The 26,690-nt window shown below is 47.0% G+C and overlaps 1 protein-coding gene across 3 annotated transcripts in view; it reads left to right on the top strand.

The window, feature by feature from the left end:
• Positions 1 to 6,446: 6,446 nt before the first annotated feature.
• JPH2 (junctophilin 2) overlaps positions 6,447 to 26,690 on the top strand; it is a 65,549-nt gene continuing 45,305 nt past the window's right edge. Inside the window, exons 1-2 of one of the 3 annotated variants that reach the window (XM_073880385.1) lie at positions 6,458 to 7,330; positions 17,464 to 17,678. In XM_073880385.1, coding sequence (XP_073736486.1) covers positions 6,952 to 7,330; positions 17,464 to 17,468 — 384 coding nt within the window. In that variant the 5' untranslated portion in view covers positions 6,458 to 6,951 and the 3' untranslated portion in view covers positions 17,469 to 17,678. Of the gene's footprint in view, positions 7,331 to 17,463; positions 17,679 to 26,690 lie in introns of those variants that run through there. The other 2 variants (XM_073880384.1, XM_025875674.2) reach the window with 2 other exon arrangements.

A 26,690-nucleotide genomic window follows, 5' to 3' on the forward strand; every position in this document is an offset into this window, starting at 1 on the left:
AGTGTGAATAAACTAGCTGGCCTGCCCTATATTGTTTGAAAAGAATCGTTAACCATCACCAAACAAACCCCTGCTGGCACTTGGTATGTGAAGTTTCTTGGGTAAGAAGCAGCGTGCAGCGGGCTGCTTCAGTTGGAAAGAGGGGGTATAATATTTGAAACTAGAGTGCATCGTCTCCATCTATGGCATTTTAACACATGTGGCATGTTTCAGTCCATTGTGATGTAGATCTCATACCTCAGTTTCAAATGTTCTGGATGGATATTATCTCTTTGCACTGCCCTCCTACCCCAGCCAACTCAACACAGAATTTTATACATGCTGTGTCTTGTATTTCTGGTTGGCCATCCAAAAATTCCCTCCACAGTTTGGTGGAGAAAAAAAAAAATCTCTCCTCTGTTTCAGCTGGAGGACGAATCCCTATCTTTTTCAGGTGGCTCCAAAGTGAATTTTACACATACCACATAACGTATTTTAATTCAGACCATCATCCTAAGTGTTCCTATCAAATTCAGTGAAAACTTGTCTCGCCATTTTAACATCATGTTAACAAAGTTTAACTTTTATTTAGATTACAAAATGAGCTTTAATTCTTTACTAAAACATCCCACTTACTGGAGTTGGTTCATGACAGTGGGGTCTGGGCTTCCCACATAACGTGATTTGTACTTGGGAGAGGTGGGAAGGGTATTCCCCGGAAAAGCCCTGAACATAAGTAGTGGGAGATCTCTGCTAGTTACTAGTGTAGTGTGGATTTAGTGACATCTGTGGGTTGTGGTTTGAGCAAGGGGGCACAATACCTTGCCATCACAACACTGAAAATGGAGAGATTTTTTTTTTTTTTTTGTAAATATTTATTTGACAGAGACAGCGAGAGCAGGAACACAAGCAGGGAGAGTGGGAGAGGGAGAAGAAGCAGGCTTCCCGCGGAGCAGGGAGCCCGATGCGGGGCTCAATCCCAGGACCCTGGGATCATGACCTGAGCTGAAGGCAGACGCTTAACGACTGAGCCACCCAGGCGCCCCAGCGGAGAGATTTCTTAATAATGCTACAGAAGGAATGCTATCGCATATACCTAAGGCAACAGTTGTGAAACCTTTTGGTCTCACAACTCATTTACAAATTAAGGATGCCAAAGCTTTTGTTTTTGTGGGTTATAAATATTTGCCATATTAGAAATTAAGACAAATTTTAAAAATGTGTATTACTTGATTTTAGAATGATTTTATTACATGTTAACATTTTTAATTGAAAAATTAACAAAATATTTTAGTGAAGAGTGGCATTGTTTTACAGTTTTGCAAATTTCTTTAATGTTTGCCTTAATAGACAACTAGATCTCATATCTGCTTCTGCATTCAACGTCTTGTGAACACTGTGTGTCGTGTGACCTCTAGAAAATTCTGTACACTTGTGGGGGAATGAGCATGAAAAAGGCAGTTAATATGTTAATACCACAAAAGTCATTTTGACCTCACAGATCCCCTGAAAGTGTAGATCCCAGACCACACTTTAAGAACCATTGAGTAGGCCATTAGAGTTTCTACTGTAAAGGCACCTACCACCCACCCCCTCATCTCCACAACTAGTGTCTTGCTTCACCTTTTGTACTGGTGAGAGTGGAGCAATTTGGGTTTAGTGCAGTACTTGAATAAAGATGGTTCCTCAGTCTTTTAAGTCCTTTTTAGCTTTTAAGTCCTGTAGTCTGGTTATTAATTCTGTATGCTAACAGAACAGTCATCAGAAAATTAAGAAAGATGCACCTTCCTTTCAAACAAAAGTTGTCATGAGCAGGGGTGTCAGGACAAAGTTCCAATGGCTGAGTAACCTGTTGAAGAAATCCAAACTTGGGTGGAAGCTAAGCATTCCAGATCCATGGAAATAAGTTTTAAGTATTTACATTTCATCAAAATCTCAAAACATGAATCTTGAAGCTAAAAATTACTCTGCTCAGACCCAGTTGGGCCAACTTTAATATGACTGTCCCTCCCCGGAACATTTGACCTTTTGTGAGTGCAATTTATCTTTCTTGAATGCACCCTGGGAGATGGAGTCAGATTATGGATTGAGAAATTTTACTCTGATGTTTTGAAAAGTAGCATCCTGACATGTGCCTTTATTAACTATTCATAGAACATTCATTCATCCATTTATTCAGCAAATACACCTGGAGTGCCCACAACCATACTAGGTGCTGGGAATAGAACAGCAAGCAGAATGACATTCTTGTACTCAATGGAGAGACAAGGATTCCAGTATTGTAAGGGTTGGGGCTGGGGACAGGGTGGTTCTTTTATTTGGGTGGTCAGAGAAGCTTCTTGTGATGAGGTTGGTGACATTTGAGCCGAGACCCAGCAAAGATGTCAGTGCGGCTTGAAGCAGGCGAGGTCACAGAAGCGTGGGGCAGGGGGCAGATCATGGAGGGCCTTGCAGGCCATTTTAAAGGCTGTGATTCCTAAGGTAAGGGGCCATTTGGGGGGGTTGGAGGAGAGGCGAGGCCTATCAGACTGGCCTTTACCAAGAGCACTGGCTGTTCTGTGTGGACTGAGGGGAGCAGGAGAAGGAGAGGCAAGGAGGCAGTTGGGAGGTCACTGCAGTAAATCAGGCAATGGGCTTTGGTGGCTCGGATGCTTGGCAGTGCAGAGGAAAAGATGTATTCTGGAACTAGTTTAGAGGTACAGCTGAGGGGATTTGCTGATGGACTGGATACAGGGTATGAGAGAAAAACTGCATTTAAGGACTCCAAATAAGCTGAAGCTGGCTGGAGGAGCAGATACGGGAGGAGAAGTTGGGAGTCTGGTTTTGCTCTTACCAAGTGTGAGGTGCTTCTGAGACCCCCTGTGGCGACATTGGTGGTGGACCTATACGGAAGATGGGTGGGGAGGTACAGGCTGGAGGCACAAATGTAGGAGCCGTCAGGATATGAGTGTTACCTAAAGCTCAGACTGGAAGAGACCACCTAGGACGTGAATGTAGGTAAAGACCCGGACAGAGGACCAAGCTCTGAGACATTCCCACGTTCTAAAAGTCAGCGGAATGAAGAGGAACCAGCCAAAGTCTAGGTAGGAGCAGCCCGTGAGGCGGGCGCAGAATCAAGAGAACAGTCCTATTGGTCAAGTGAAAAAGCATTTAATTAAGAAGGGACTTGAAAGCTGCCAAATGGGGCAGAGAAGGAAAGGTGAGCACCCACAGTGTGCAGGCACTGGGCATACAAGAGTGAGCCGGAGCACCAGGCACTTAGTATGCGTTCATGCTTTTTTTTTTTTGGAATGACGATAATCCTTGCTTCAAACAATGCACAGTTGGAGAAAGAGCCCACATGTGCAAAGGCACCTAACCCAGCCAGGAAAACTTGTCTGGGGAGGCGGGGCTTCTTCAGCTGAGTCCTCAGTGGCTGAGAAGTACTCAGGTGGGTTTCCGTGTGCAGGCCTTCTCTTTGTTCTGGATTTTCAGGTCCCTCCCCTCTAGGCTCCCTAGGAAGCGATCCATACCTGAGAAATGAGAAACAGAGGGAGCAAACGACTGCCCTTTCTGATCAAAGAACAGAACCACAGACGAAGAAAAGACCTGGGAAAAAGCAAGAATGGGATAGCTGTTTAAAAAGTGGTTTCGAATTCATTCCAAGTTTAGTAAATTCCCCTCTGTTCGGGGAACTGGGTTTTCCTAAGGTAAAGTTGCTGTAATGCGCAGATGGCCTCCAGAGGCCTCCCTTTCCCTGGAATGCATTGGTTTAACAGGAGAGGCAAAAGCCTCTCTCGAAAAGCTCAGCACTGGTCGCCTAAAGCCAGTACCAAATTCGGCAAAAAAATTTAAACTTTTAAGAAATCAAAATGTCCCTTCACCAATAACATAGTTTATCAGCTTAAAAAGTGAAAAACCACAGGGCAATGTTGAGTAAACATGTATTGTGAAGAGTAAGAAGTAGTTAGGTGTCAAGATACTTAGTATTTAGGGGGTGATTCTGACTTACCTCTTTGGTGACTATCTTATTAAGCATTTTAGTTTGAAGAGCAACTTATCATGTGAGCATAATATTAATAATAGCTAATATTTATTAGGTGTTTAGTGTGTTCCAAGCCTTTTTACGGTATGAAATTACTCAACCATATAAAGAAGATACTGTTATCCTGAATACTAATAATCCTTTGAGGTAGGTACTTTTACAGTTGAAGAATTTGTGGCTTAAGGAAATTAACAATTGGTCCAGGGTCACCCCTTGGTGACCACCCCTGTGGTCTAACTCCACAGCTACCTACCCTGCCCAGCCTGTGGTACACCTTCACGAATCCATGTACCATAGGCTGGGTAGGGTAGGAAGCTGTGGAGCTGTGTCTCTCCCTGTCAAATAAATAAATAAAATATTAAAAAGAAAGAAAGAAAGAGAAAGGAAAGAAAGAAACAGTTTCTTAATTTGAAAACATACAGTGTGAGTAGTTCTTAACCAGGAACGAGTCAGATTCCTCTGAGGAGCTTTTAAAAAGAATACAACTGCCCAAGCCTTTTCCGGGAACAATCTATTCATTGGTTTGGGGTGGGGGGAGCTCTGGAATCTGGAATCTGTTTATGTGTTGAAGTTCAGCAGGTGTTGAACCTAAATCTTATGTGTATCCACCCTTGGTAGGGAACCACCGTAGGGAACTGCACGGACGCACAGTGGCTAAATTTATCGGGCGGAAAAGCTCCGAAGGACACAGCCACCACCCCGCCTTAGGACGGGATTATGGTGATTCGCCCAGCATTTAACTACAAAGCCTATTGAACTTGGGCAATTCAAACTCCTCTAACTTCCGCTTGGAGATGTTGCTTTCCTCTCCTCTTGAGAGCAGAGCTGGAAAGAAACGTGTGATTCTCCAGAGACCTCGGTGAGAAGTGACAAAAGCAGAGCTCTCTGGGGTCGGCAGCGAGGCAATCTTAGAAGTGAATTTGTGTAAGCAGTTCAGTCCATCCACCTGGCGGGATGGTGAGTCCAAACCTAGATGATGCAGTGTTTATCCGCTGCTGCTTGCTGCCTGTCCCCTTGGCGAACAGCCAGCGATAGTGAGCTCAGAGGCTGCGTGTTTCTGCCTGGGGGTGAAACGTGGACCCAGAAGGGGCTCTTTAACAGCGAAGGAACCAGGAAGGACTGGGAGTCCGCTGGATGAAGGGAGAGAACATTTACGTCCATTTCTGAAACAAGAACAAATCTTCCGCGGCGACTTCAAGGAGCCTGAGTCATCGTGGGATTTGGAGTATGTCAGATTAAGTCTGAAGTCAGATAATAGTCCAATAGTTCTCAAGTGCCTTCTGCGCTTGCTTTTTTAGTGATTTCTATCCTTCCTCTCCTCCATATCTCTCCATCTCCGCTCCCCACCCCCCACAACAGCTTCCGGTTCTTGATGGCTCCTACCTTTCCCAGAATTACTCCATGCTCCTGTTAACCCCGGGCTCAGTTGGGATTTCCAACCTTTAGTCCTGGCCACAGCTTCATGTCATAGAGATTTATTTGTCCCTTTCCCTGAAGTTTGGTGGGAACCTGAGTGCTGGGAATCCACCCAGGCCCTTCACTCCTGTCCCTGCCCCAAGAGCTTTCTGAAGTCTGGCCTCACAGACTCTGAAGACACCAGAAAAAAAGAAAACTCGGAAAGGGGATATTTTAAAAAAAAATCACAGTCCTCGAGTACTGCGGAGACAACCTCATTCTCGAGTATTGCGGAGACAACCTCATTTCAAATAACCAGCAACCCTGTGTCTCAGAGATAAAGAAGGGCTCCTCGCCCCTCAGAGGAGAAAGCCAGGGAGCGTTCAGTGCCTTCTGCAGGATCTTTCCAGGGTTTTCCCCCGGGGGGTGTGGAGAGGGACTGGGGGTTGTGCATGAGCGCTGGAATCGGTTTTCTCTATCTTCCAGACTCTGTTTCCAGAACCTCACTTCTCCTCCTGAGTTCCCTCCTCTGCTTTCAAAGTGAAGCCATGCCCGTTCCTTTCTCTTTAGGTCACCAGATTCCTTCACGGGACTGGCAGTGTGTATAGCCCCAGGGCCTGTTAGGGCATGTGAGTGGTGGTGGGGCTGAGATTTGCCAACCTCTGTGCTCTGGGGGATTTTAAGTGTTCCAGGACTAGCTGTTCTGCTACTCCAATTTTCCCTCCCCTCCCCTCCCTGGCCCTTCTGCCCCTTCCCCTCCTGCAGACTCAGGGGACCCCGAAGGTGGAAGGGAGCTCCTACCCAGGGGGAAGAAAAGCCATCCAATTGCGCCAGCTGCCCACACTTAGTTCTCAGCTGCCCTTCCTCGCCCCTCCAGCTACTCCCTGGGTCTGAAGCACTAGCCCAGTTTGAAACACCCCTCCCGCTTTGAAGGAGGCTGGGCTAGCCAGGGGGTTATTTTGGGAGCAGCTTCTGAGATCCAATGGCCTTGTTAGGGCAACACTGACCTTTCCGTCCCAGGAGGAGGGCAGGATCCAGAGGGGCGGGGCAGTGGCAGGGAGATCGACAGCCCCGCACACCCACTGGGTGGAGAAGGGGGCCAGCTGGCTTCAGGAATTCAGCCTCGGGCTGGGGGCTGTCACCAAGGAAGAATTTACCCTCTTCGAAACAGACTGGGGACCCCTCCACCCCACCCCTTTCACTGTGCTTCTTAAAGGGATCACACCGTTTTTCCTTTGACTCCAGGGAAGCCAGACTTGGGACACTCTATGGAGACTTTGAATCTTTCCCTCCTGCTTCCTTCCCAACTGGCAGCCTTCCTCTGGCTGGTTGAGTGGGGGCCTCCCAGGCATGGCACTGACCAGCCGACCCGGTGCTGACTTGGCTCCTGGGCTCATTCAGCCTCTGGTGGCATCTCGCTTTCTCCCTCCTGGGGCACAGTGGTGAGTCAGGGGCGCCAGCCCTGAGTGTGCTTGGAGCGTGTCGCTGGCACCCCCCATTGCCCTCTCTTCCCCAAGCTGGAGGACGGTGAGGCTGTCAGGGGCTACGATGAGATGAGTGGGGGCCGCTTTGACTTTGATGATGGTGGGGCATACTGTGGGGGCTGGGAGGGGGGAAAGGCCCATGGACATGGACTGTGCACGGGCCCCAAGGGCCAGGGCGAATACTCGGGCTCCTGGAACTTTGGCTTCGAAGTGGCGGGCGTCTACACCTGGCCCAGTGGGAACACCTTCGAGGGATACTGGAGCCAGGGCAAACGGCATGGGCTGGGCATAGAGACCAAGGGGCGCTGGCTCTACAAGGGCGAGTGGACGCACGGCTTCAAGGGACGCTACGGAACTCGGCAGAGTGGCAGCAGCGGGGCCAAGTATGAAGGCACTTGGAACAATGGCCTGCAGGACGGCTATGGCACCGAGACCTATGCAGATGGAGGTGAGCCCAGCCTGGGGCCGGCAGAGCTAGTAGGAGCCAGACCAGTGAGGAAGACTGGTGGAGGGTGGGAAGAGGGAGGGGCAAGGTGACACAGAATCAGAAGAGCCAGGATGTTCTTTGCTGTGTGGCGTTGGGCAAGCTGCCTACCTCTCTCAGCATCCATTTCCTCGTTAGTAAAGGTGGGGCCAATAACAGGGCCATTGAGCAGTGTTTAGGACAAGACCTGCTGTAACACACTCAACGCACATTCAGTAAAACCTAACTACTACTGTTTGCATGCTAGGATGACAAACAGCCATGGAATATACCCTGGCTTGTGCTCTAGAACAGTTTGGTTCTAATCTCAACTTTGCCATGAAAATTATTTTCAAGCAATAGATCATGAAGTATTTATTCATTCACCCATCTATCCATCCACCCACTCATCCATCCATCCACCCACCCACCCATCCATCCATCCATCCACCCATCTATCCATCCACCCATCTATCCATCCACCCATCTACCCATTCACCCACCCATCCACTCATCCATCCACCCATCTATCCATTCACCCACCCATCTACTCATCCATCCATCCATCCATTGTTTTCTTTAGAGCATATTTCTGTGGTACCTCCTATTTGCCAGGTATTATAAAAAGAGTTAGATTTAAAGAGGAATAAGATACAGCCCAAGGCTTCAAAGATAGACTCGTAGACAAACAATTATACACAAGTAGGTACAGAGTGCTGGGGCAGAGAAGTTAGATTTGAGGAGGTCAGGGACTGCTTTAGAACAGGTGACATCTGAGCTGGATCTTGTTGGGAAAATTGCTTTAGAGAGGGTGTGAGTGGGGAGAGAAACGAGGAAGAAGCTCAAAAGCATGAGCCTGCCCGGTGAGTTAAGGAGATGAAGAGGAATTTTCCGTGGCAAAACAGCTGTGGGAAGTGGCAGAGAAGATATCATCACCTCATCCACTGAGCATGACTTTGCATATATCACTTAGTTGGGCCTCTGTTTCCTCATCCACAAAATGGGCTTTAGAATGTCAGGTGCTGCTCAAAATACAGTCACTAGACAGGCAGTATCAACATCATCTGTCCATTAGTTAAAAAAGCAAACTCAGGGGCCCCACCTAGAACTGAATCTGAATCAGAATCTCTAAGGGTAGGCCCAGGCATTTGTTTTAACAAGCTCCCCTGGAAAATTTTATATACATTAAAGTTTAAGTAGCATTGCTTTAAATCAGGCACTTGCAAACTATGGCTAGCCAGCCAAACTGGCCTGATGCCTGTTTTTGTACAGCTTATAAGCTGAAAGTGGTTTTACATTTTGAAATATTTGGAAAAAATCAAAAGTAGAACTCTACTTTGTGACATGTGGAAATTATATGGAAGTCCCTACATAATATCCTTTTGGCCCACAAAGCCTATAATATTTACTATTCAGCTATTTACAGGAACGTTGGCTGGCTCTGCTTTAAATGGTCATTCAGTTTCCTTCCAGCTCAGGATACTTTTCTGAAGTCTCCTTAACATGCCCCACTGGGAAGAGGAGCTGATGCAGATAACTCAAAAACTATAGCTGCTTTAAAGAAAATATTTTGGCGTCTGTCAGAAGGCATTCATAGTATATTTGCCATTCGTCTCCCCTCTTTAGGACAGAGGGCAGGAAGTGGGCAGTCTGGGAGTGGGTTTCTGGTGGAGCAGGAAGGAAGGAGCATGAACCAGCCCACGGTGGAAGTTATGCTCAAGCTGAGGCCTGTGGGCCTATCCAGAGGGGCCTCAGGTACAGCATGGGCTCCCTACTGGGCTGCCCCCTGGTGAGTGTCTGGCGAGGGCCCACCTCAAATGTGTCTGGATGTGGGTTGCGTCCCCGGAGTTTCTGTGGGCACAGTGGTGGTGACACAGCACTGGCTGGAATCGGACAGCGCTGAGGACAAATTCTGGCTCCACACTTCCTAATTCGGTGACCTTCAGCCGTTTGCTGAACCTCTACAGTTCGGTGCACCTCAATTCCCTAGATGTTTATGCTGGACACTGTGCTGAGCACTGGGGACAAGTAGGGAGCAGGCCCCAGTTTCTCTGGCTAGAACATGGAGATGATCCTTGAGTGCTTTGGGGTGTCGGTTACCTATGCAAAGTGGTACACAGTAGGCCCAATGTTCCTTCCTTCCCTCTTTCCTCTCTCCAAACCAAGGTGTGTGTGTTGGGGGCCTGGGTGTGAGTTATAGAGACACACATTTCTGAGAAACCATGGACTGATTTCCCAATATGTCTTAAAGGGGGGAAACCTATTCATTCACTCATTCATTCATTCATGCAACCAATATTACGGAGCACCAACTACATGTGGGGCACCATGCCACAGCAAGTTCCAGGAGCCAGGGCAGTGAGCAAGCAAAGGCCCAAACAAATAGAGAAGGAAGGGGATGACTTTTTGGACAGCGTGGTCTGGGGAGCCGGTGGGAGGCCTCCGGAGGGCGAAACACCTTCCAGGCGGGGAGGGAGTGGCACTTGCAAAGGCCCTGAGGCAGACCTGGACTTGGCATGCTTGAGGAACAGCAGGACCGCCAGGGTGGCAGGAATGGAGTGGATGGACGAAGGGAACAGGCAGGGGCTGACGGTGGAGCTGTGGGCGTGCGCCAGATCACGTAGGCTTTGCAGAGCCCTGGGTTTGACTCTGGGTGTGCGCGGGAGGTCTTCAGGCCAGGTTGACCGGAAGACTTGCTCCTCTGGTTTGTCAGAGGCCCAAACTCTTCTTCCAGATGAGACAGTCCCACATCCAGGGGCCCTGGAAACCTCACAGATCTCTCCCAAGCCACACACGAGGTGCAACTCTCCAAAATTAGATGTGGCCACTGCTTCGGAAAATCTCTTTAATCAACCTGTCATCAGTCCTCTGAGGGTTTGTTAAGGACCTGCCCTTTGCCCCATCCTGAGTAGTGCTGGAGAGAATGTAGACAAGTAAGATTCTGTGATTCGAAACGGCTGGGAGTCGGGCAGCCCTGGGTTATTACCTTCGCCTATCCTATTATTTCATATCGTGGAGCCTTAGTTTCCTCACCAATAAAATGGACTTATGCTAATCTCTCCTAAGATTTCTCATGGGTCAAATGGGTACTCAATAAATGGTAGTTGCTATAATTACCATTAAGTCTCATGAATTCGCTCAATAAATATGTACTGAGTGATTATTATGAAGCCAGCAGTATAAATGCTGGGAGGGAGGAATGTAGAAATGAACAGAATGGAAAGGGTCCCCACCTTCCATAGAATCTACAAGAAATCATACTATAGGGTGTCGGGTGCTACGCAGGAAAGTACTGGGGACTAAGGGAGGAAGAGACGGGCAACTCACCAGACTGAGGCAATCAGGGAGGCTTTTTGGAGTAAGTGGCAAGCTGGGCTCCGGAGTACGGAGTGAGGCAGGTGACAAGGGTGGAGGATGAGTGTTCCAGGTTGAGAGAACAGAGTGCACGAAAGCCAGGAAGTCTAGAACGTGCTGCCAGCCAGGAGATGAAGCTGAAACTTGCATCTTATCCCCAGTTTCAGGAAGTACTGATCAAAGGGACAGTAAGTGCCATTCCTCCGCTCTCCACCTTACCTTGCAGCCAAAGGAAACAGCGGTTTTCCAAACCCATTAACAGGTGGTAACCTCAATTTAGTGGGTCATGACCTGCATTTTTAAAAAATGAAAGAACAAGAAGAGAAAAAGCAGAGTGTTTCACAGAGCGTCAGAGTATTGTTTGTTCAGCTGAAGATGCATGTACATACATAATGTGTGTGTGTGTAAAAACCCCTGTGTTTACACGCATCGTGTATTTCTTACATGATGTGTGTATAAATGTATTTCTTACTGCAGGTCATGGTCAAAAAAGTTTGAAAATCACTGTTCTAAAGTGACTTCATGGAGCCACTGCCACTCCTATAGCCACAGCCTCTCCCTCTCCTCCACTCTCCAGCTCTCCCCTGGGAGGGGAAGGTGGTGAAGGCAAGGAGCTCCCACTCCCAAGCTCCTGAACCCTGCTGTAAGCCGCCTGGCACCCCTCCCCCGCCTATAGCCCCCTTCCTGCCCTGGCCATATATAGCCAAAGTAAAAATAGCTGCAGGCCTAAATCGCCCAAGCAAGCATACACCCCGGCCTTAAGTAGTAATGCTCCTTTGGCTGCCTAGCTGTTCCCACCCCAGAGACGCACAGACTCCAGAACTGGAAGGGCCACTGGTGATCTTTGCTTTCCGAGGTCCTTGACCTGGAGCCCCGGCCTTGGCTGCAGAGGCCCATCAGCGTGTAGGCAATATGTGTGCCTATGTGCATGGACTGTCTGTGTTTTTCCTCAGATAGCCATTGGATTCTCAAAGTAATCTGGTGCTAAGTTCCAGAAGCACTCAGCTAGTCAGTAATCCCTTCCCCAAAATGTGCAATGGTAAAACCAGGCCCAGGGGTGCCTGGGTGGCTCACTTGGTTAAGCGTCCGGGGCTCTTGATTTCAGCTCAGGTCATAATCTCAGGGGTCGTGAGATCGAGCCCTGCGTCAGGTTCCGTGTTGGGTGTGGAGCCTGCTTAAGATGCTCTCTCTGCCTCTCCCTCTGCCCACCCCTTGCTCTCTCTCTCAAAAGCAAAACAACAACAACAACAACAAAAAAACCCAGGCCCAAGGTGGACTTTGTTCGTAAAGCCAATAATAATAATAATAATAATAATAATAATAGATTTTTGGTGTGCTTACTATGTGCCAGGTGCTACTCTTGGCATGGAACATGTGTTATTTAAACCTTCACAACTGGAGTGCCTGGGTGGCTCAGTCAGTTAAGCGTCTGCCTTTGGCTCAAGTCATGATCCCAGGGTCCTGGGATGGAGCCCCATACTGTATTTTCTCTCACAGTCCTCTAACTAGTAAGAGGCAGAGATTGAATTTGATGGTAGTAAGTAATAATTAAAAAGTTCATAGTTTATGGGGCGCCTAGGTGGTTCAGTTGGTTAAGCATCAGACTCTTGGTTTCAGCTCAGGTCATGATGTCATGATTGTGGGATCCAGCTTCGTATTGGGCTCTGTGCTCAGTGCGGAGTCTGCTTCAAATTCTCTCTCCATCTCCCTCTCATTCACTCTGTCCCTCTCTCTCAAATAAATAAAAATCTTTAAAAAATAGTCCATAGTATAATTATTTTAATACGTGATAAACAGCTATACAAAATAAGACTGGCTACATGATTTGTGAGACCCAGTACAAAATGAAGATGCAGGACCCCCTCTTCAAAATTATGACGAATTTCAAGGTAATGACAGCAGAGCATTAAACCAAGTGCAAGGCCTTCTAAGCACAGAGCCCTGAGCAACGACAAAGGTGGATGCTGGTGAGGCGGGCCTTGACAGTGGTCACAACCGCATCTACCACTTTTTGTGTCTTTACTCTATACCTAAGAATCTTACATGCATTATATTATTCAGGCTTCTTAATAACTCTCATTGACTACACTAGTGGCATTCAAACCTTTGCAGTTGCAACCCGCTATAAATTAGATATTTCACATCGTAATTCTGTACATAAACACACAAAAACGTAAAACTGAAATAAATCATCACAAAATAATATTTCCCTTCCTAAATGCAGTACTTGCTATTTTTTCTCTTATTCTATCTTGTTGAGAGAATTAAATGCTGCCCTGATAGAGTAAAGCACTTACAACAGGGCTTGCCGTGTGGTTAGTGCTTTTATTATTATTACATGCTGAAAAGATGGTATTTTTATGTTTAACTATGACAATTGGGTTAAAAACCCAAGGTTCTGCTCTCTGGATCCAATTTTCTTTCTTTTGCCCAAAGCTGATGACTTAAGCTCATTTTAACCCAACTGACTGTGAACATGGGAGCAAAATGAATTTGCCAGGATGGGGGCCTGAGCAATACCTAGTGTCACATTATCTGGGCCTGGGATATGTGTTCCTTGAAGCAACTTCATTCATTCACTCACTCATTCATTCATTCATTCATTCATCCATCCATTCACTCATTCACTCATTCATTCTCCGAAGGAATATCTTTTCTATTGATCTGTTTGTCTACCTTTATGCCAGTATCACACTGCCTTTGTTATTAGAGCTTTATAGTAAATTTTAAAATCAGAGTAAATCCTCCAACTTCGCTTTTTTCAACTGGGTTCTTCTAGGTCATTTCCATTTCCATATACATTACAAAATCAGCTTATTGATTTCTACTAAAAAGCCCAATGGGAATTTGATTAATAATGCATTAGACCCATTTATCAATTTTGCAGAGAATGGACAACTTAATGGCAATGAGCCTTCCAATTCATGGACATGGTATATATCCCTATTTATTTAGGTCTTTAATTTCACTTAGCAATGTTTTGGAGTTTTCAGTGTTTTGCACATCTGTTTTGTTGAATAAAATTCATAAGGTTTTAAAATGATACTGTAAATGGAACTTTAAATTTCATTTTTCCAATTGTTCATTGCTAGGTTATAGAAATGCAATTATTTTTGTACATTGACTTTGAATCCTTTTACACTGCTAAATTAATTTCTTAGTTCTAGTGGGATTTTTTGTTCTTTTTTGGATTTAAAAGGAACATTTTAATTTAAAATTTCTTGATTGCTATTAAAAACCAAGTGTAGAAGTCCTAAGAGAGTCTGACAGGGGCACTCACAGCTTACAGTAGCCAGATCTGGGTACAAATCCCAGCTGTGCCACTTCTTAATTCTATGAATGTGGGCACATACGTAACATCTCTGAGCTCCCATTTCTTTTTCCATTAGAGATGTCAAAATCTTCAAAATATGGTTGAAACAATGAAATGAGATAATACATAAAAAGCATTTCACAGGGGCGCCTGGGTGGCTCAGTTGTTAGGCGTCTGCCTTCGGCTGAGGTTGTGATCCCAGGGTCCTGGGATCGAGCCCCACATCAGGCTCCCTGCTCCGCAGGAAGCCTGCTTCTCCCTCTCCCACTCCCCCTGCTTGTGTTCCCTCTCTTGCTGTGTCTCTGTCAAATAAATAAAATCTTTTTAAAAAATAAAAAAAATAAAGCATTTCACATACCGCCTGGCATCTAGAAAGTGCTGAAACTGTTCCCCTTTCTGCATTTCCTTCACAGTCTAGAGGGTGAATTAATTCAGGATGGCCTGAACCACAGCTGTTTTGGGGAGACTGTTTCGGCACAGAAACTAGCTTTTGACTTTGGAGCAGTTAATAAGCTAAGACTTTGATTCGATTAGTTCTGCCTTGAGTCCTGCCAGTGTAGATGGAACTCATGCCAGGCACGATTCCATTTCGAATGTAGAATCAGCATAATTTAACCTCATCTTGAAAATCTCATGTCCCAGTTCACAGCCAGGGGGCCAGCATGACAGCCAGCTGAGTTGCTGTCATGGCAGCTTCTTGGCTTTATCTGGGACCCCAGGGGAGCAGAGCGGACCCTCAGCGAGACAGGGAAGTAGACACAATTAGTCTTTCTTCTCTGCAGCCTTACCTTCTGTGATGTGTGCGTCCAATTGGCCAAATCTCCGCACACATGCTCCTGTCCGAGACCAGGCCCTTGCGATTCATCAAGCTTGCTTGTTTCCAGACACTGCTAATTCTGTGTCCCCAGCAGCTGTTCCCTGGACCAGCCCTTGCTGCCACACCCTTGTGAGGAATGTTGAGTCTCATTTTCTGAGGGCCCTGGTTGAGGTTGGGGTGCAGGCTGAGCAGGACAGAGTTGCTTCCTGCCATAGAGCAGAGGGCTGTGCTTGTCATCTCCTATCCCTTCTGAAGCCAGAGCCACAGAGTAGGTGGACAGTTAGGTCTGGTCACAAGTGAAGCATCCAGGACCCCTACTTGTTCCTCTATAACTGAGACTTGACTGACCCAGACCCACCGGGAAAATCCATAGAATGATCCAGGGGCTGTGGGAACTCTAGAACCCCTTCCCTCCAGACAAGTAGAGAGCACCTTGTGCCTGGAGGTATTCAAGCATATGCTGCCGAATGTCATGTGGACAGCATATAGTGGGGGTGACACACTGAGGCCTGAGGGCTGCACACAGCCTACAGGAAATGTTCTGTTCGGTATATACAATGTTTTTATTACTTTCTTTTTTTTTAAGTTTTATTTATTTATTTTAGAGAGAGAGTGAGCGAACATGAGCAGGGGGAGGGGCAGAGGGAGAGGGAGAGAGAGAGAGAACCCTCATGCAGACTCCCCTGTTGAGCGGGGAGCCCAACATGGGGCTCAATCCCAGAACCCCGAGATCATGACCTGAGCTGGAGTCAGGACCACACTCAACCAACTGTACCACCCAGGCGTCCCTATGACTTTTATTTTTTAATTTATTTAATCTATTTTTAAAAGATTTATTTATTTATTTATTTGAGAGAGAGAGAGAGTACAAGAGCGCAGGGTGGGAGGGGCAGAGGGAGAGGGAGAGAGTGTTTCAAGCAGATCCGCGCTGAGCGCAGAGCCTGATGCGGGGCTTGATCTCACAACCCTGAGATCATGACCTGAGCCAAAACCAAGAGTGGGACACTCAACCGACAGAGCCTCCCAAGTGCCCCTATGACTTTTATTTTTAATTTGAATCCTTTATGGATACCATCTTAACAAAGTGATCAAATTTCACATCGTTGATGACAGGACAGCCTTATAATATAGGCCCTTGATGGGAAAAGGGCACAACATCCACTATTCCTGCTGGGAAGGTATGGAGAGCAGGCTGTGTATGCAGAGCCTTGTAGGCCATCGTAAGGCTCTGGCTTTTCCTCTGAGAAAAATGAGGCCTATAAGAGTGACATGATCTGACCTTGTTTAAAGGGATTCCTTTGGCTACTGTGTTGAGAGACTGGGGAAGAGGAGGTGGTACAGAAATGGTAGAAGCAGGGAAGCGATTTAGTGAGTTTACTGCAATGTTACAGGTGAGAATACAGGCTTGGGCCACCACCTTGTAGCAGCGGAGGTGGAGAGAAGGAGGTAAATCCTGGATCTATGTTGAAGGTAGAGTCATTAGATTTTGCTGATAGACTGGACTGGGGGGGTGAAAGAAAGAGGAGTCAAGGCTTTGGCCTAAGCCCATGGAAGGATAACACTGCCCTGACCTGAGATGGGCCAAGTGTTCAAAGAGGGAAGGTCAGGAGCTCGGTGTTGGACATTATGGGTGAGAGATGCCTGTTGCACAGGCCATGTGGGCATGAGGGCTGTGGGCAGGCCTGAGCATAGAAAGGAGGCCTGAATGACCCGTGTGGGGTCCTCTGAACCCAGACTCTCTCCCTTGATTTCTTTTACCTCTCCTACACCCATTTCTGATTCCCAAGGCCCTCAGGATTACTGAGCTGACTCAGAACCTGGTGAAGGGACTTCCACCCAGGCCACAGGTCCCCAGGACTGGCGGCACCCAGGTGATGTCACTTGTTTAATCCCGTTTCTTGTATGAGCTGTGGGGTGTCATCTGGGGTAGCAGCCTCTGGATGTGGGGGTGGTGGAGCCCTGCAGGCTATGGGGACTTGTCATATACCCACTGTAACCTGACCCTGCTCCCAGGAGCTGGTCACAAACACTGCTAACTACTCCGCTCTGGGTTACTTCTCAGCGATCCTGGGAAATCAGGGACAGTGGAACTTTGATAGGTAGCAGCATTTGGGAGCCATGGGAAGGGACTATGGTGCCACCTCGCAGGCAAGCCAGAGAGCAAGGCATTAGGATTCAGTATCATGACTGATTAGCAATATCTGTTGTGGTCACAGGGTGGGTAAGAGATGGCCCATATGACAGATTACTTGTTTCCTTGAACTAGATGGTCTTGGAGGGCCACTCCAACCTGTGACCTTCTCGGGATTGAAATAGTCTCACTTACCCCGAGTTGAGGTTGTCTATGAATGTGTTACACATTTGCAGATATTGGGAGGGAACATGACAGTCTATGTTACATGTGGGGTCTGGCACCAGCTGCTACCATCTCATGAGAGCCCATCACTATATTTTCAGAAATTTTGCAAGCTAGCTGTTCAACTGTGGCCTGACTAGCCACTGTGGGTATATATACATGATGGAACTTGGCTAGCACTACAAATTAGGGTTGTTTATTTTTCGAAGAGCTATTCTACTAGCATACCACTGAACATTGTGCTAATATGAAATGCTCATTTTTTCCTTCTCATCCAGATTGAGGTTAACCAACCATCCTGCTTTGCCTGGGAACTGTCCTGGTTTTAGTACTGAAAGTCCTATGTCTTGGGAAGCCTTTCAAGCTAAGGCAAACTGGGTCACCTTGCAATTCTTTGCCATGAAGTGAAGGGAGCCAACATTTGTTGAGAATCTGGTATCTCTGCCAGAGAGCTCATGTAAACCCTCCAGCAACCCTGCAAAGTAAACTTGCACTGCTTACTTTACTGACCAGAGATAGACTCAAAGAGAACGTGCCCAAGGCCATGAACATGTGCACTCATCTGATAGTATCTGCTGAATGCCTTCTATGTGTTAGTCATTGCATTGAGTGCTGGGGTTGCTGTGGTGAGTATGGCAGTCTTGGTCCCTGCTCTCAGCAGCTTGCGTTCTAACAGCAGAGACAAGCATTGGACAGCTAGTTAATTACAAGTGGGATAAGCAATTTGAAGGGAGAGTAGAAGAGTGTATGGGTGCAATGGGAACCTGATCTGGTCTGGTAATCATGGAAGGCTTCCTTGAGGAAGTAGTGTCGCGGCTAAGATCTGATGGATGAACAGGGGATAGCTGGGTAACAGGAGCTACACTGTGCCAGACAATAGGAGTGAGTACAAAGGCTTGGAGGTGGGCAAAAGAAAAGGCTGTTGTGTTCAAAGAAAAGGCAGGAGCACAGAGACTGAGGAAGAGTGGAGTCAGTGAGGCTGGAGGGTTGGCAGGGCCCAGATCATGAGGGCTTTGTGGGTCGCAGTGCAGAATTTGATCTCCTTATGGTAGATACTGCCGGACACCCTCAGATACTGCTCCAGAGCAGGGTCCTCCTTCCCCCCAACCTGCTGGCAGGAGCACTGGTTGCTGATGGCTCATAGTGGGGCACTGTTGTCTGTCAAAAGGAGTTGCCTTGCTCTGTGGGCAACCCATAGCTAATGAGTGCTTGATACAGGAGTTCAAAGACCCAGCCTCCTTGGACAACTCTGAAGGGCCATAGCAGCTCCAGAGATCCCCATGGGATCAGTAGAAGACTTGGTTGCAACTGTTCAGCTTCTTCTGCTCTTGAATCCTGCTTCCTTATAGATGTTCATCCCAAGAGCATTCCCCCCAAATCATTCACATACAATCTTCGCTTGAGGACCCAAGACCATCCTCAAGGCACTCAGAAGCCACTGCAGGGTTTTAGGTGGGATCACCTGGTCAGATCTATATCTTATTAAAGAGACGACTCTGGCAGAAGCAAAGGGTGGACTGAAGTGTCAGGGGAGGTGAGAGATCAGGGAAGATGCTGTTGTAGTAAACCGGGGAGAATTGTGTAGCCCGGACCAGATGGATGAGTGGAGATAAAGAGAAGTGGGGGAAATTAGCAATATGCAGAGTCAGGCCTGTCTGTTTCCAAAGCCCAAACAATTTCCATTATTCTGCTGCCCCCAAAGACGTCTTAGGCCTGGCTTGCTTTCTCAGGGACACTGGGTCCATGGTCTTTATCAAGGTGGGTTAGAGCCAAGCTGGGGTGGGTCCCCTATACTCAGGAGCATCTATGTATCTATATATAGGTATCTGTGGCATATGGGCATGCCCGTTCACCACCATGTGCATTGGTTTACCTGGTCCAGTTCTGGTGTACCTGGACAAGAGCCACTGACCCCTGGACTCTCTGGTGCTCAGTCCCCTACCTGCCATTCTCCGTCTGAAACCCTGTCTGAAATCTGCTGATGACACTTCCATGGTCCTGTCCAAAGATCTTGTCCTAAGATCTGACCCTATGTGAGAGAACTTAGAGAAGGACTGGGGATGGCCATTAGCCCAAATAGATGCGATAGAGACAAGATAGCTATCATAGGAGGTAAGAAGTGACAAATGTCTCAAGCAACGAGGGTATGGAGGAAGGAAGATAGCCCAAGAAGGTTTCCTGAAGGAGGTGGCTTTGAAGCTGGGCTTTGGTGGACCTGGGAAGACAAAACTAGGAGGGTGACTTGGGACCAGGTCATGAAGACCCTGGACTGTCAGGTCAGGACTTCCATAGGCAGCAGCCCCCCCCCCCATTGGAGAGAAGCTAGTCATGATTCTTCTCTCTCCAGCTCTGTTCAGTCCTCCAGGGACACTGATGTTCAGACTTTAGACAGTCTTCTAGAAATCGGCAGGTGTCACTGGCCAGAGGGGGTGGTGTTCTTAGTGTCCATTCTGTATTTGGAGGCAGAATCCCTGACCTGTCCCACATGTCTCTTCTCTATTTCAAAGTAGACTCTGGATCTCCTAGACTTCCCTTGGGCTTCTGAAATGGTTGGCTTCTTCAGAGCTGAGGTTTGGGTGAGGGTTTTCAAACCTTTCAAACTAAGTCATTTAAATTCTTAGTTTGAATTATTCCAACTATGAAATCAGAATGATGACACCTATACTTGTTAGGATATATGTTTTTTGTCTGCAGGTAATAGAAAATCCTAACCCCAAGTGAATTAAACAAGTACTTTCTATAGGAATATAATGTGGGCTACATATGCAATTTAAACTTTGCTAGTAGCCATATTTAAAAAGGTGAAATTAATTTTAATAATATATTTTATTTAACCCACTACCCAAAATGTTATCATCTCTACATGTAATCAATATATAATTATCAGTGAGATATTTTACATTCTTTTTTTGGGCGGGGTACTAATTCTTTGCAATCTGGTGTTCAATGGCCACCTATGTCTAGTGGCTACCATATTGGACAGCATGACTAAAACAGTAAGGATATTTATGATCTCATGTAAAGAAGAATCCAGAGATAGGGCAGTCTCAGGATTGGTTGACTTGGAGGTTCAACAGTGTCAACAAGGGCCCAGATTCCTGCCACATTTTGCTCTGCCATCCATCGCGTCAGCTCTGTTCTCAGTAGCTCCCCTCATGGTACCAAGTCGACTACCACAGCTCCAGGGGTCGCCTCCACATGCAGCGACACCCAGCAGCAGAAGACTATGTTTCTGCATGTTTCTCTTTATAAGAATGAGGAGCTCTTTTCTGCTTCCCCTCTGATCTCGATGCTGGATTTCATCAAATGCTCGCATTGAATCTAATCATTGGCAAGGTGGGTAGACAGGAAGTCTGAGAGCGGTCAGGATCTACCCCTGCATAGGGAGCCTTTGAGGCCCAGGGAGGAAGGCTGGGCCCCAGAACAGAATGAGGTTCCATCAGCAAAGGAGAGGTCTGCAGTTGGGTAACCACCAGGATCTGCACAACACCCGCCAGGCACAGCAAGTTACAGGTTTGACCGAAGGAACGGAGCCCACTGGTTAACTGGAGGTCAGCGGAGAGGTTTCACAGCTCTTACTCAAGTTGCATATTAAAACCATCAGAGGTGCTTTATAAAAACTCCAGTGTCCACATAATTTAAATCATACTCTCTGGCCAGGAGGGTGGATCTTGTGCAATAGATGTGGCTTCCAGAAGCTACTCTGTCATGTGTGTTTAGAGGGTGTGGAGGTAGGTCTCACTGATGAACAGACTTCCCAAATTCTCTTCCTCCCAAGGACAGAAGCTTTAAGGCCTCCCAAGTCAGAGAGGTGCCCAAGTCAGCCAAGCCTGGGCATTCCAGGGGAGAAGCTTGCTTTCTCACAAGCAAGCAGACCAAGGCGGAAAATGGAACTGGTTTCATTCTCTCCCTCTGAGTTCTTTCTGTCCTCCCTGGCTCCTTTTCATCTCTCTAGTTAATCCTGTCTGGGCCAGGTTTCTGAGCAAAGATTCTGGCCCAGCAAAAAGCTAACATTTATGGTGCGCTTACCGTGTGCCAGCATCCTCACATATGGTTCACTAAGTCTGTGGTCAACCAATCCTCCCCCACCGGCCAAGGTCCTCTGCACCACAGCTATGGCTGCCTCACATTTATTTCTGAGGGTCGATTAAATCCAGTCTCTCTGGCACTTGACTCCAAGCCCTGTGAGGGCAGAGATCGTGTCTCTTATTTACCACTGTGTCACCAGCATCTAACACCAAGAATGCAGGATCCACAGCAAATACTGAATTTGAATAAAAGAGTGAACAATAATCTGAAGTAGATATCATTACCTCCATCTTCAGAAGGACAAACGGAGGCTCAGGAGGCTTAAATAGTTCACACATGTTCTAGAACTCTTTGGTGTCAGAGTGAAGGTTAAAACCCAGGGTATTCTATACTAAACCAGAAGGGCAACCGCAGGAAGAAGGTGATATTCAGGTTTTATAAAATTTAGGAGCCTGGTGTGAGGGACAGAACTTTGTTATGGCCTTCACGAGACTTTTACACGTACCCCAATAATTCCTGGGGTTTGGGCTGCTAAATCTAGACCTGAACACGTTGGCAGCCACTGCCAGTCACTACTGAGGAACCTGTCACATGCTGAGTTATGAGGGAAAAAAGAAAATGTGGTTCCTGCCCCTGGAAGAATGGGAAGGTGTCACTGAGGAGAAGATGCAGATTCATCAGACATTTACTGTGGGAACTATGCTAAAAGCTGGAATCGTAGCAGGAGTAAGCTGGACATGGCTCCCTCCCTCTTGGATGCCAAAGTCCAGTGGGAAAGGCTTATGGTGAACAGACGATCTTAGTAATTATTTAACTGCAACTGGGAGAAGTACCAAGAAGAAGTACAGGGTGACATGACATCACGTAGCAGTACTCAGGGGGTAGGGCTCAAGAAATCCTCCCAGATGAAGTCACATTTAAGCTGAAGCTGAAATATCAATAGAAGTTGGCCAAGGGAAGAGAGGAGAAGATGCTGGGGTGGGGAGGGGCATGTGCAAATGTCCTGAGGTGGAAAGGCAAGTGTGACTGGAGAGTTGTTCAAGATGAGTCAGGAGAGGTGGCCAGGGGCAGCCACACCAGGCCTTGTAGCCTGCTGAGAATCTTGCCCCTCACCCTGAGGGCAGTGGGAAGTCTCACAGAGTCTATAAGGCCAAGTGAGGGGGCCAGCCCAAAGGTTATCAGGAGGCACTTCCTTCCACAGAAAGCTCCTCTCAGCCAGATGGCTGCGGGCGGGGTCCTTCTGCTCCCTCTCTTCGGATGCGGATGCATTCTTCCTGTCCCCAGGGAGAACTGTCCTGTCTTAGAGAGAGTCAGGCTGGGGATGGCCCCAGCACTTGGCTTTTCCCCCTTCCCAGGGCCCCATCACTCCCAGCCTCCCCTGGGTGTCTGTGCCTCTTGCCACTTGCTTGTAAGTTTCCTAATATAGCCTGGCCGTTTCCTCCCCAACTGGTGGCCAAGAGCCGCTCTCCTGTTGCAATCTCAATTTTTCTTGGGCTTAAAGGGACCATGTCAGCCCGTCTCATGCCAACTTTAAGCTAAAGGTAGATTGTCTGATTTAATTTCACAAACTTGTCCAACCCAGAGATTAGATGTCTTCTGTCTTTCTCCCAGTTTACCATCTTCTCTGTTCTATTCTTGTTCACTTTTCCCTTTCATAGATTTTTTTTTCTTCTTTCTTCTGAGCACAGTGGAAGGAGCACAGCTAAACATGGATATGAGTTTTGGTGTATTTATTAACTGTGTTGCCTTGAGTGAGTCTTATAGGAACCATTAAATACCTCTCTGGGAGTGAGCCATGCAGATTTCTGGAGGAAGAACATTCCAGGCAGAGGGAGAAGCAAATAGAAAGGCCCCGAGGCAGGACCGTGGCTAATGTGTGGGAGGAACAGCAAAGAGGCCTTTGTGGCTACAGTGGACTGAGGGAAAGGGGAGAACCGGGGGAGGTGAGTGAGGACAGAGGAGTGAGAGGGATGTGATTAGGTAGGGTCCATGGATCACTAAGGACTTGAGCTTTTCCTCTGAATGAGAAGAGGCAGAGCAGTGTCATGATTTTGACTTTATTACAGTTGAACTGAATCCCCGTGATAGGTGTGCTAGGAATGGATAGAGGAGCACAGGGTGGAAACAGACCATCGTGGCCGCCATTATGAAAATCCTGGAGGTGAGAGACAAGGGTGGCTTGGGCTACCATCTAGTAGCAGTGGGGGTGGTGAGAAGTGGCTGGATTTCAGATGCACTTGGAAAGGAGAGTTGACAGGATTTTCTGATGGGTATTTACAGAATGCTGTGCTGGGGTGTTTGCGGTTTTTTTTTTTCCCCTCCTTAAAAATTAATTAATTATTAAATCAAGGTATAGTTTCCGTGCAATAAAATGCATTTCAAGTGTACAGTCTTGACAAGTGTATACACCTGTGTAACTACCAGCACCGTCAAGGTATAGAACATTTCTGTCAATTCTGAAAGTTCCTGTACTTCTCTTTGCAGTGGATCCCTCCTACCCACAGCCCTGGTAATCTGCTTTCTTTCACTCTACATTAGATTTTTCCAGGCTTTGATGTAATTGGAATCACACAGTTTGTATTCGTTCATCTCTGGCTTTATTCGCTTAGTGTGTTTTTGAGATCCATGCTGTATAATCAGTCTATTCCTTTTTAATGCTGACCAGTATTCCACTGTGTGGCTGACTACCTGTCCATCCATTTACCAGTTGATGGACATTTGGGTTGTTTTCATTTCTTTGTTGTTGTTGTCTCCTTTTTAATCTTCCCCTGAACTCTAAAAAGTGGGTATTATTTTTCCATTTTCCAGAAAAGCAAATTGAGAATCAGAAGAAGTAACTTGTCCAAGGTTCTCCAGATTAGATGATGTCTGAGATCAGTTTGTCTTGGACTTCACATCTCTATCTGTCCCCCTGCCTCCCATACAACGTGACCACATGGGAATGAGCTTGGAAATGGGAACACATTAGTTTTCCATCTATCCATCTCCCCATTTGATCATCCCCTGCACCATGCTCTCATTTCTCTATTCTCTGCACCTGCCACACATGCCCATTTGAACTGGTTTCAAATCCAGTTCTGCTCCTTTGTTACTGGGTGACTTTGGACAAGTCACATAACCTCTCTGAACCATTCCACCCGTGAAATGAAGATCATATTTATATCTTCCTCTGTGAGATAATGCCCAGTGATATTGCCTTTCTCTGTCTCTCTCCACTTCTCTTTGGCCCTTTTACAGTTCATATTCTATGGTCATTGGTTTTTCATGGCTGGTCATTGAAGGGAGCTCTGATGTCCCTCTCCCCACTGGCTGCTCCTGCCTGCTGTACAGAGAGACTGCAAGAACTGGGGACCCTCCCCAACAAATTAAACCAGATTTTCTGGGGGTGAGGCCCGGAAATTGGTATTTTTTAGAGCTGCTGAAGGGCAGCCAGTATAGAAAACTGTGGGCTCAGAGCGTGAGCTTTGGGCATGAGACAGATTTGGGTTTGGATTCTGCTTCCTTGGTGAAGTCAGTTAACCTCTCAGACCACCATCCTCCTCTTCTATAAATAAGCATCATCATTGGGACCCACCTGATAGGACCTTTGAGAGGTTTCAATGAGCCCTGGGCACTGTATGTGACTCTTAATGGGGTCTCTTCACACAGAAAGGGCTGGGGGAAGGACAGGACTAGAGGCCTGAGCTGGAGCAGCCTGTGCTGGGAGGGACCGGGCAGTGTGGAGTCACATGGACGCACTGTCCTTCACCTGCAGAGTCATGGTGCCCAATTCCTAGAAAGCCAGCATCTCAAAGTTAGGCCAAACTTTAAAAGCTTCATATCCAACACATCATTGACAGACAGGGCAATTAAGGCCTTAAGAAGGGAAGAGAGTTGCCCAAGGTCACACAATGAGATGGAGTTTCCAGACAAGTTCAGCCAATCAATCAGCAAATATTTATGGAGCACCCCTATGTGCCAGGCCCTATTCCAGCTGTTGGGGCTGCATTGGAGACCAAAACAGGAAAGATCCCTGCCCTCATGGAGCTTCTATTCTAGTGGGGAAAGAAAAGCAATGAATATAATAATTAAGTCATATGATATCTTAGAAAAGGCTACATACTATAGGAAACAGAAGTAGATCAGGGATACCTGGGTGCTCGTGCAAGTGCAGGCAGATCTGGACGAAAAGAGTTCCAAGCAGAGGGAACAGCCGGTGCAAAGGCCAGAAAGCACACCTGTTGGGCTGAGCTTAGGAATTCCCTTACCTGGCTCACTGTTTCAGTTCCCTACCCATGCTGGGCATTTGCTGGGAAGAAGGCCATTTGGGATTTTTTTTGGTTAACCAGGGTAAAATAGGAGCTTGTGTTTAAAACAAAGTCTCTGAATTTCCTCCCTCAACTCAGTGAACATTATGGCAGGCACTGTTCTACATGCTGAAGGCATGAAGATGAAGGCAGGGACCTGGCTTTCAGTGGACTACTTACATAGACTCTTGTTCCCAGGAGCTCACGTGCTCACACTAATGGACACACGGGGCCTCCACTGCGGGTATCTCCTTGTACACAACACTATCCTGCACACACATGGTCTCACACAGTCTCAGTTTCCCTAATGCCCACAACCTCATACACTCAGCCTCAAGTGCTACATATTACTCTGTGCTTTAACACTGAGACAGCTTTGCACATTCAGAACCTCTCACACACTCATAATGTCACCTCCAGGAACTTGGACACTTACCCCACTGTGTACACACTGTATTGCACACTCATGGTCTTGTATAATCAAAAGACACTGACATGCATGTCCATAAGTCTTCTATACACATGGCCTTGCACAGATACACACTCTCACATGCTTTCCAGCAGAATCCTATGCTCTCTAGCATTCACACTACTCTGCGAACTGTCTTATCCTTTCATGAGCTTGAACATGCACATCACCTTGCACAATAGGATGACTGCGCACATGCATTTAACCTCACATACCAACAGATGTGCCTGCTCACACCACTCCACACTCTGAATTTCTAATGGTTTTGCACCCTCACTCAACTTTGCCTTTCCTTACATACTCAAGACCTCAAATACTCTCATGACCTTATGTTACATCCCATTATGTCACACTCATGTGATCTCAGTCACCCTCTGTGTGCACACTGCCTTGCACACTCATGATTCAACATGCTCCCACTACCTTGCACACTCCCAAACATGCAAATATTCACCTTACCACACAAACTCACTGTCTTGCCCACTCACTTTCTTGCATGTTCAGTCTCTCTTGTGTGTTTCAAGATCTGTGCACTCATTCAAATTCACACTCACCAAACCTCGTCTGCTTGTACAACTTCACACTTTAAAACTGACAGATCCTATTTTGCACACTTGTGACCTAGCTGTGTTCCTACCAACAGAAATATTCACACCATTGTGCAAACTGCTTCTGGCCACCCACTCATATCCTGGAACACTTGTTTAACGGCATGCACTCT

The sequence above is a fragment of the Callorhinus ursinus genome, unplaced genomic scaffold, assembly GCF_003265705.2.
Source record: "Callorhinus ursinus isolate GAN/ISIS: 27379988/994484 unplaced genomic scaffold, GSC_fseal_2.0 scaffold38, whole genome shotgun sequence".
Taxonomy (NCBI): Eukaryota; Metazoa; Chordata; class Mammalia; order Carnivora; family Otariidae; genus Callorhinus; species Callorhinus ursinus.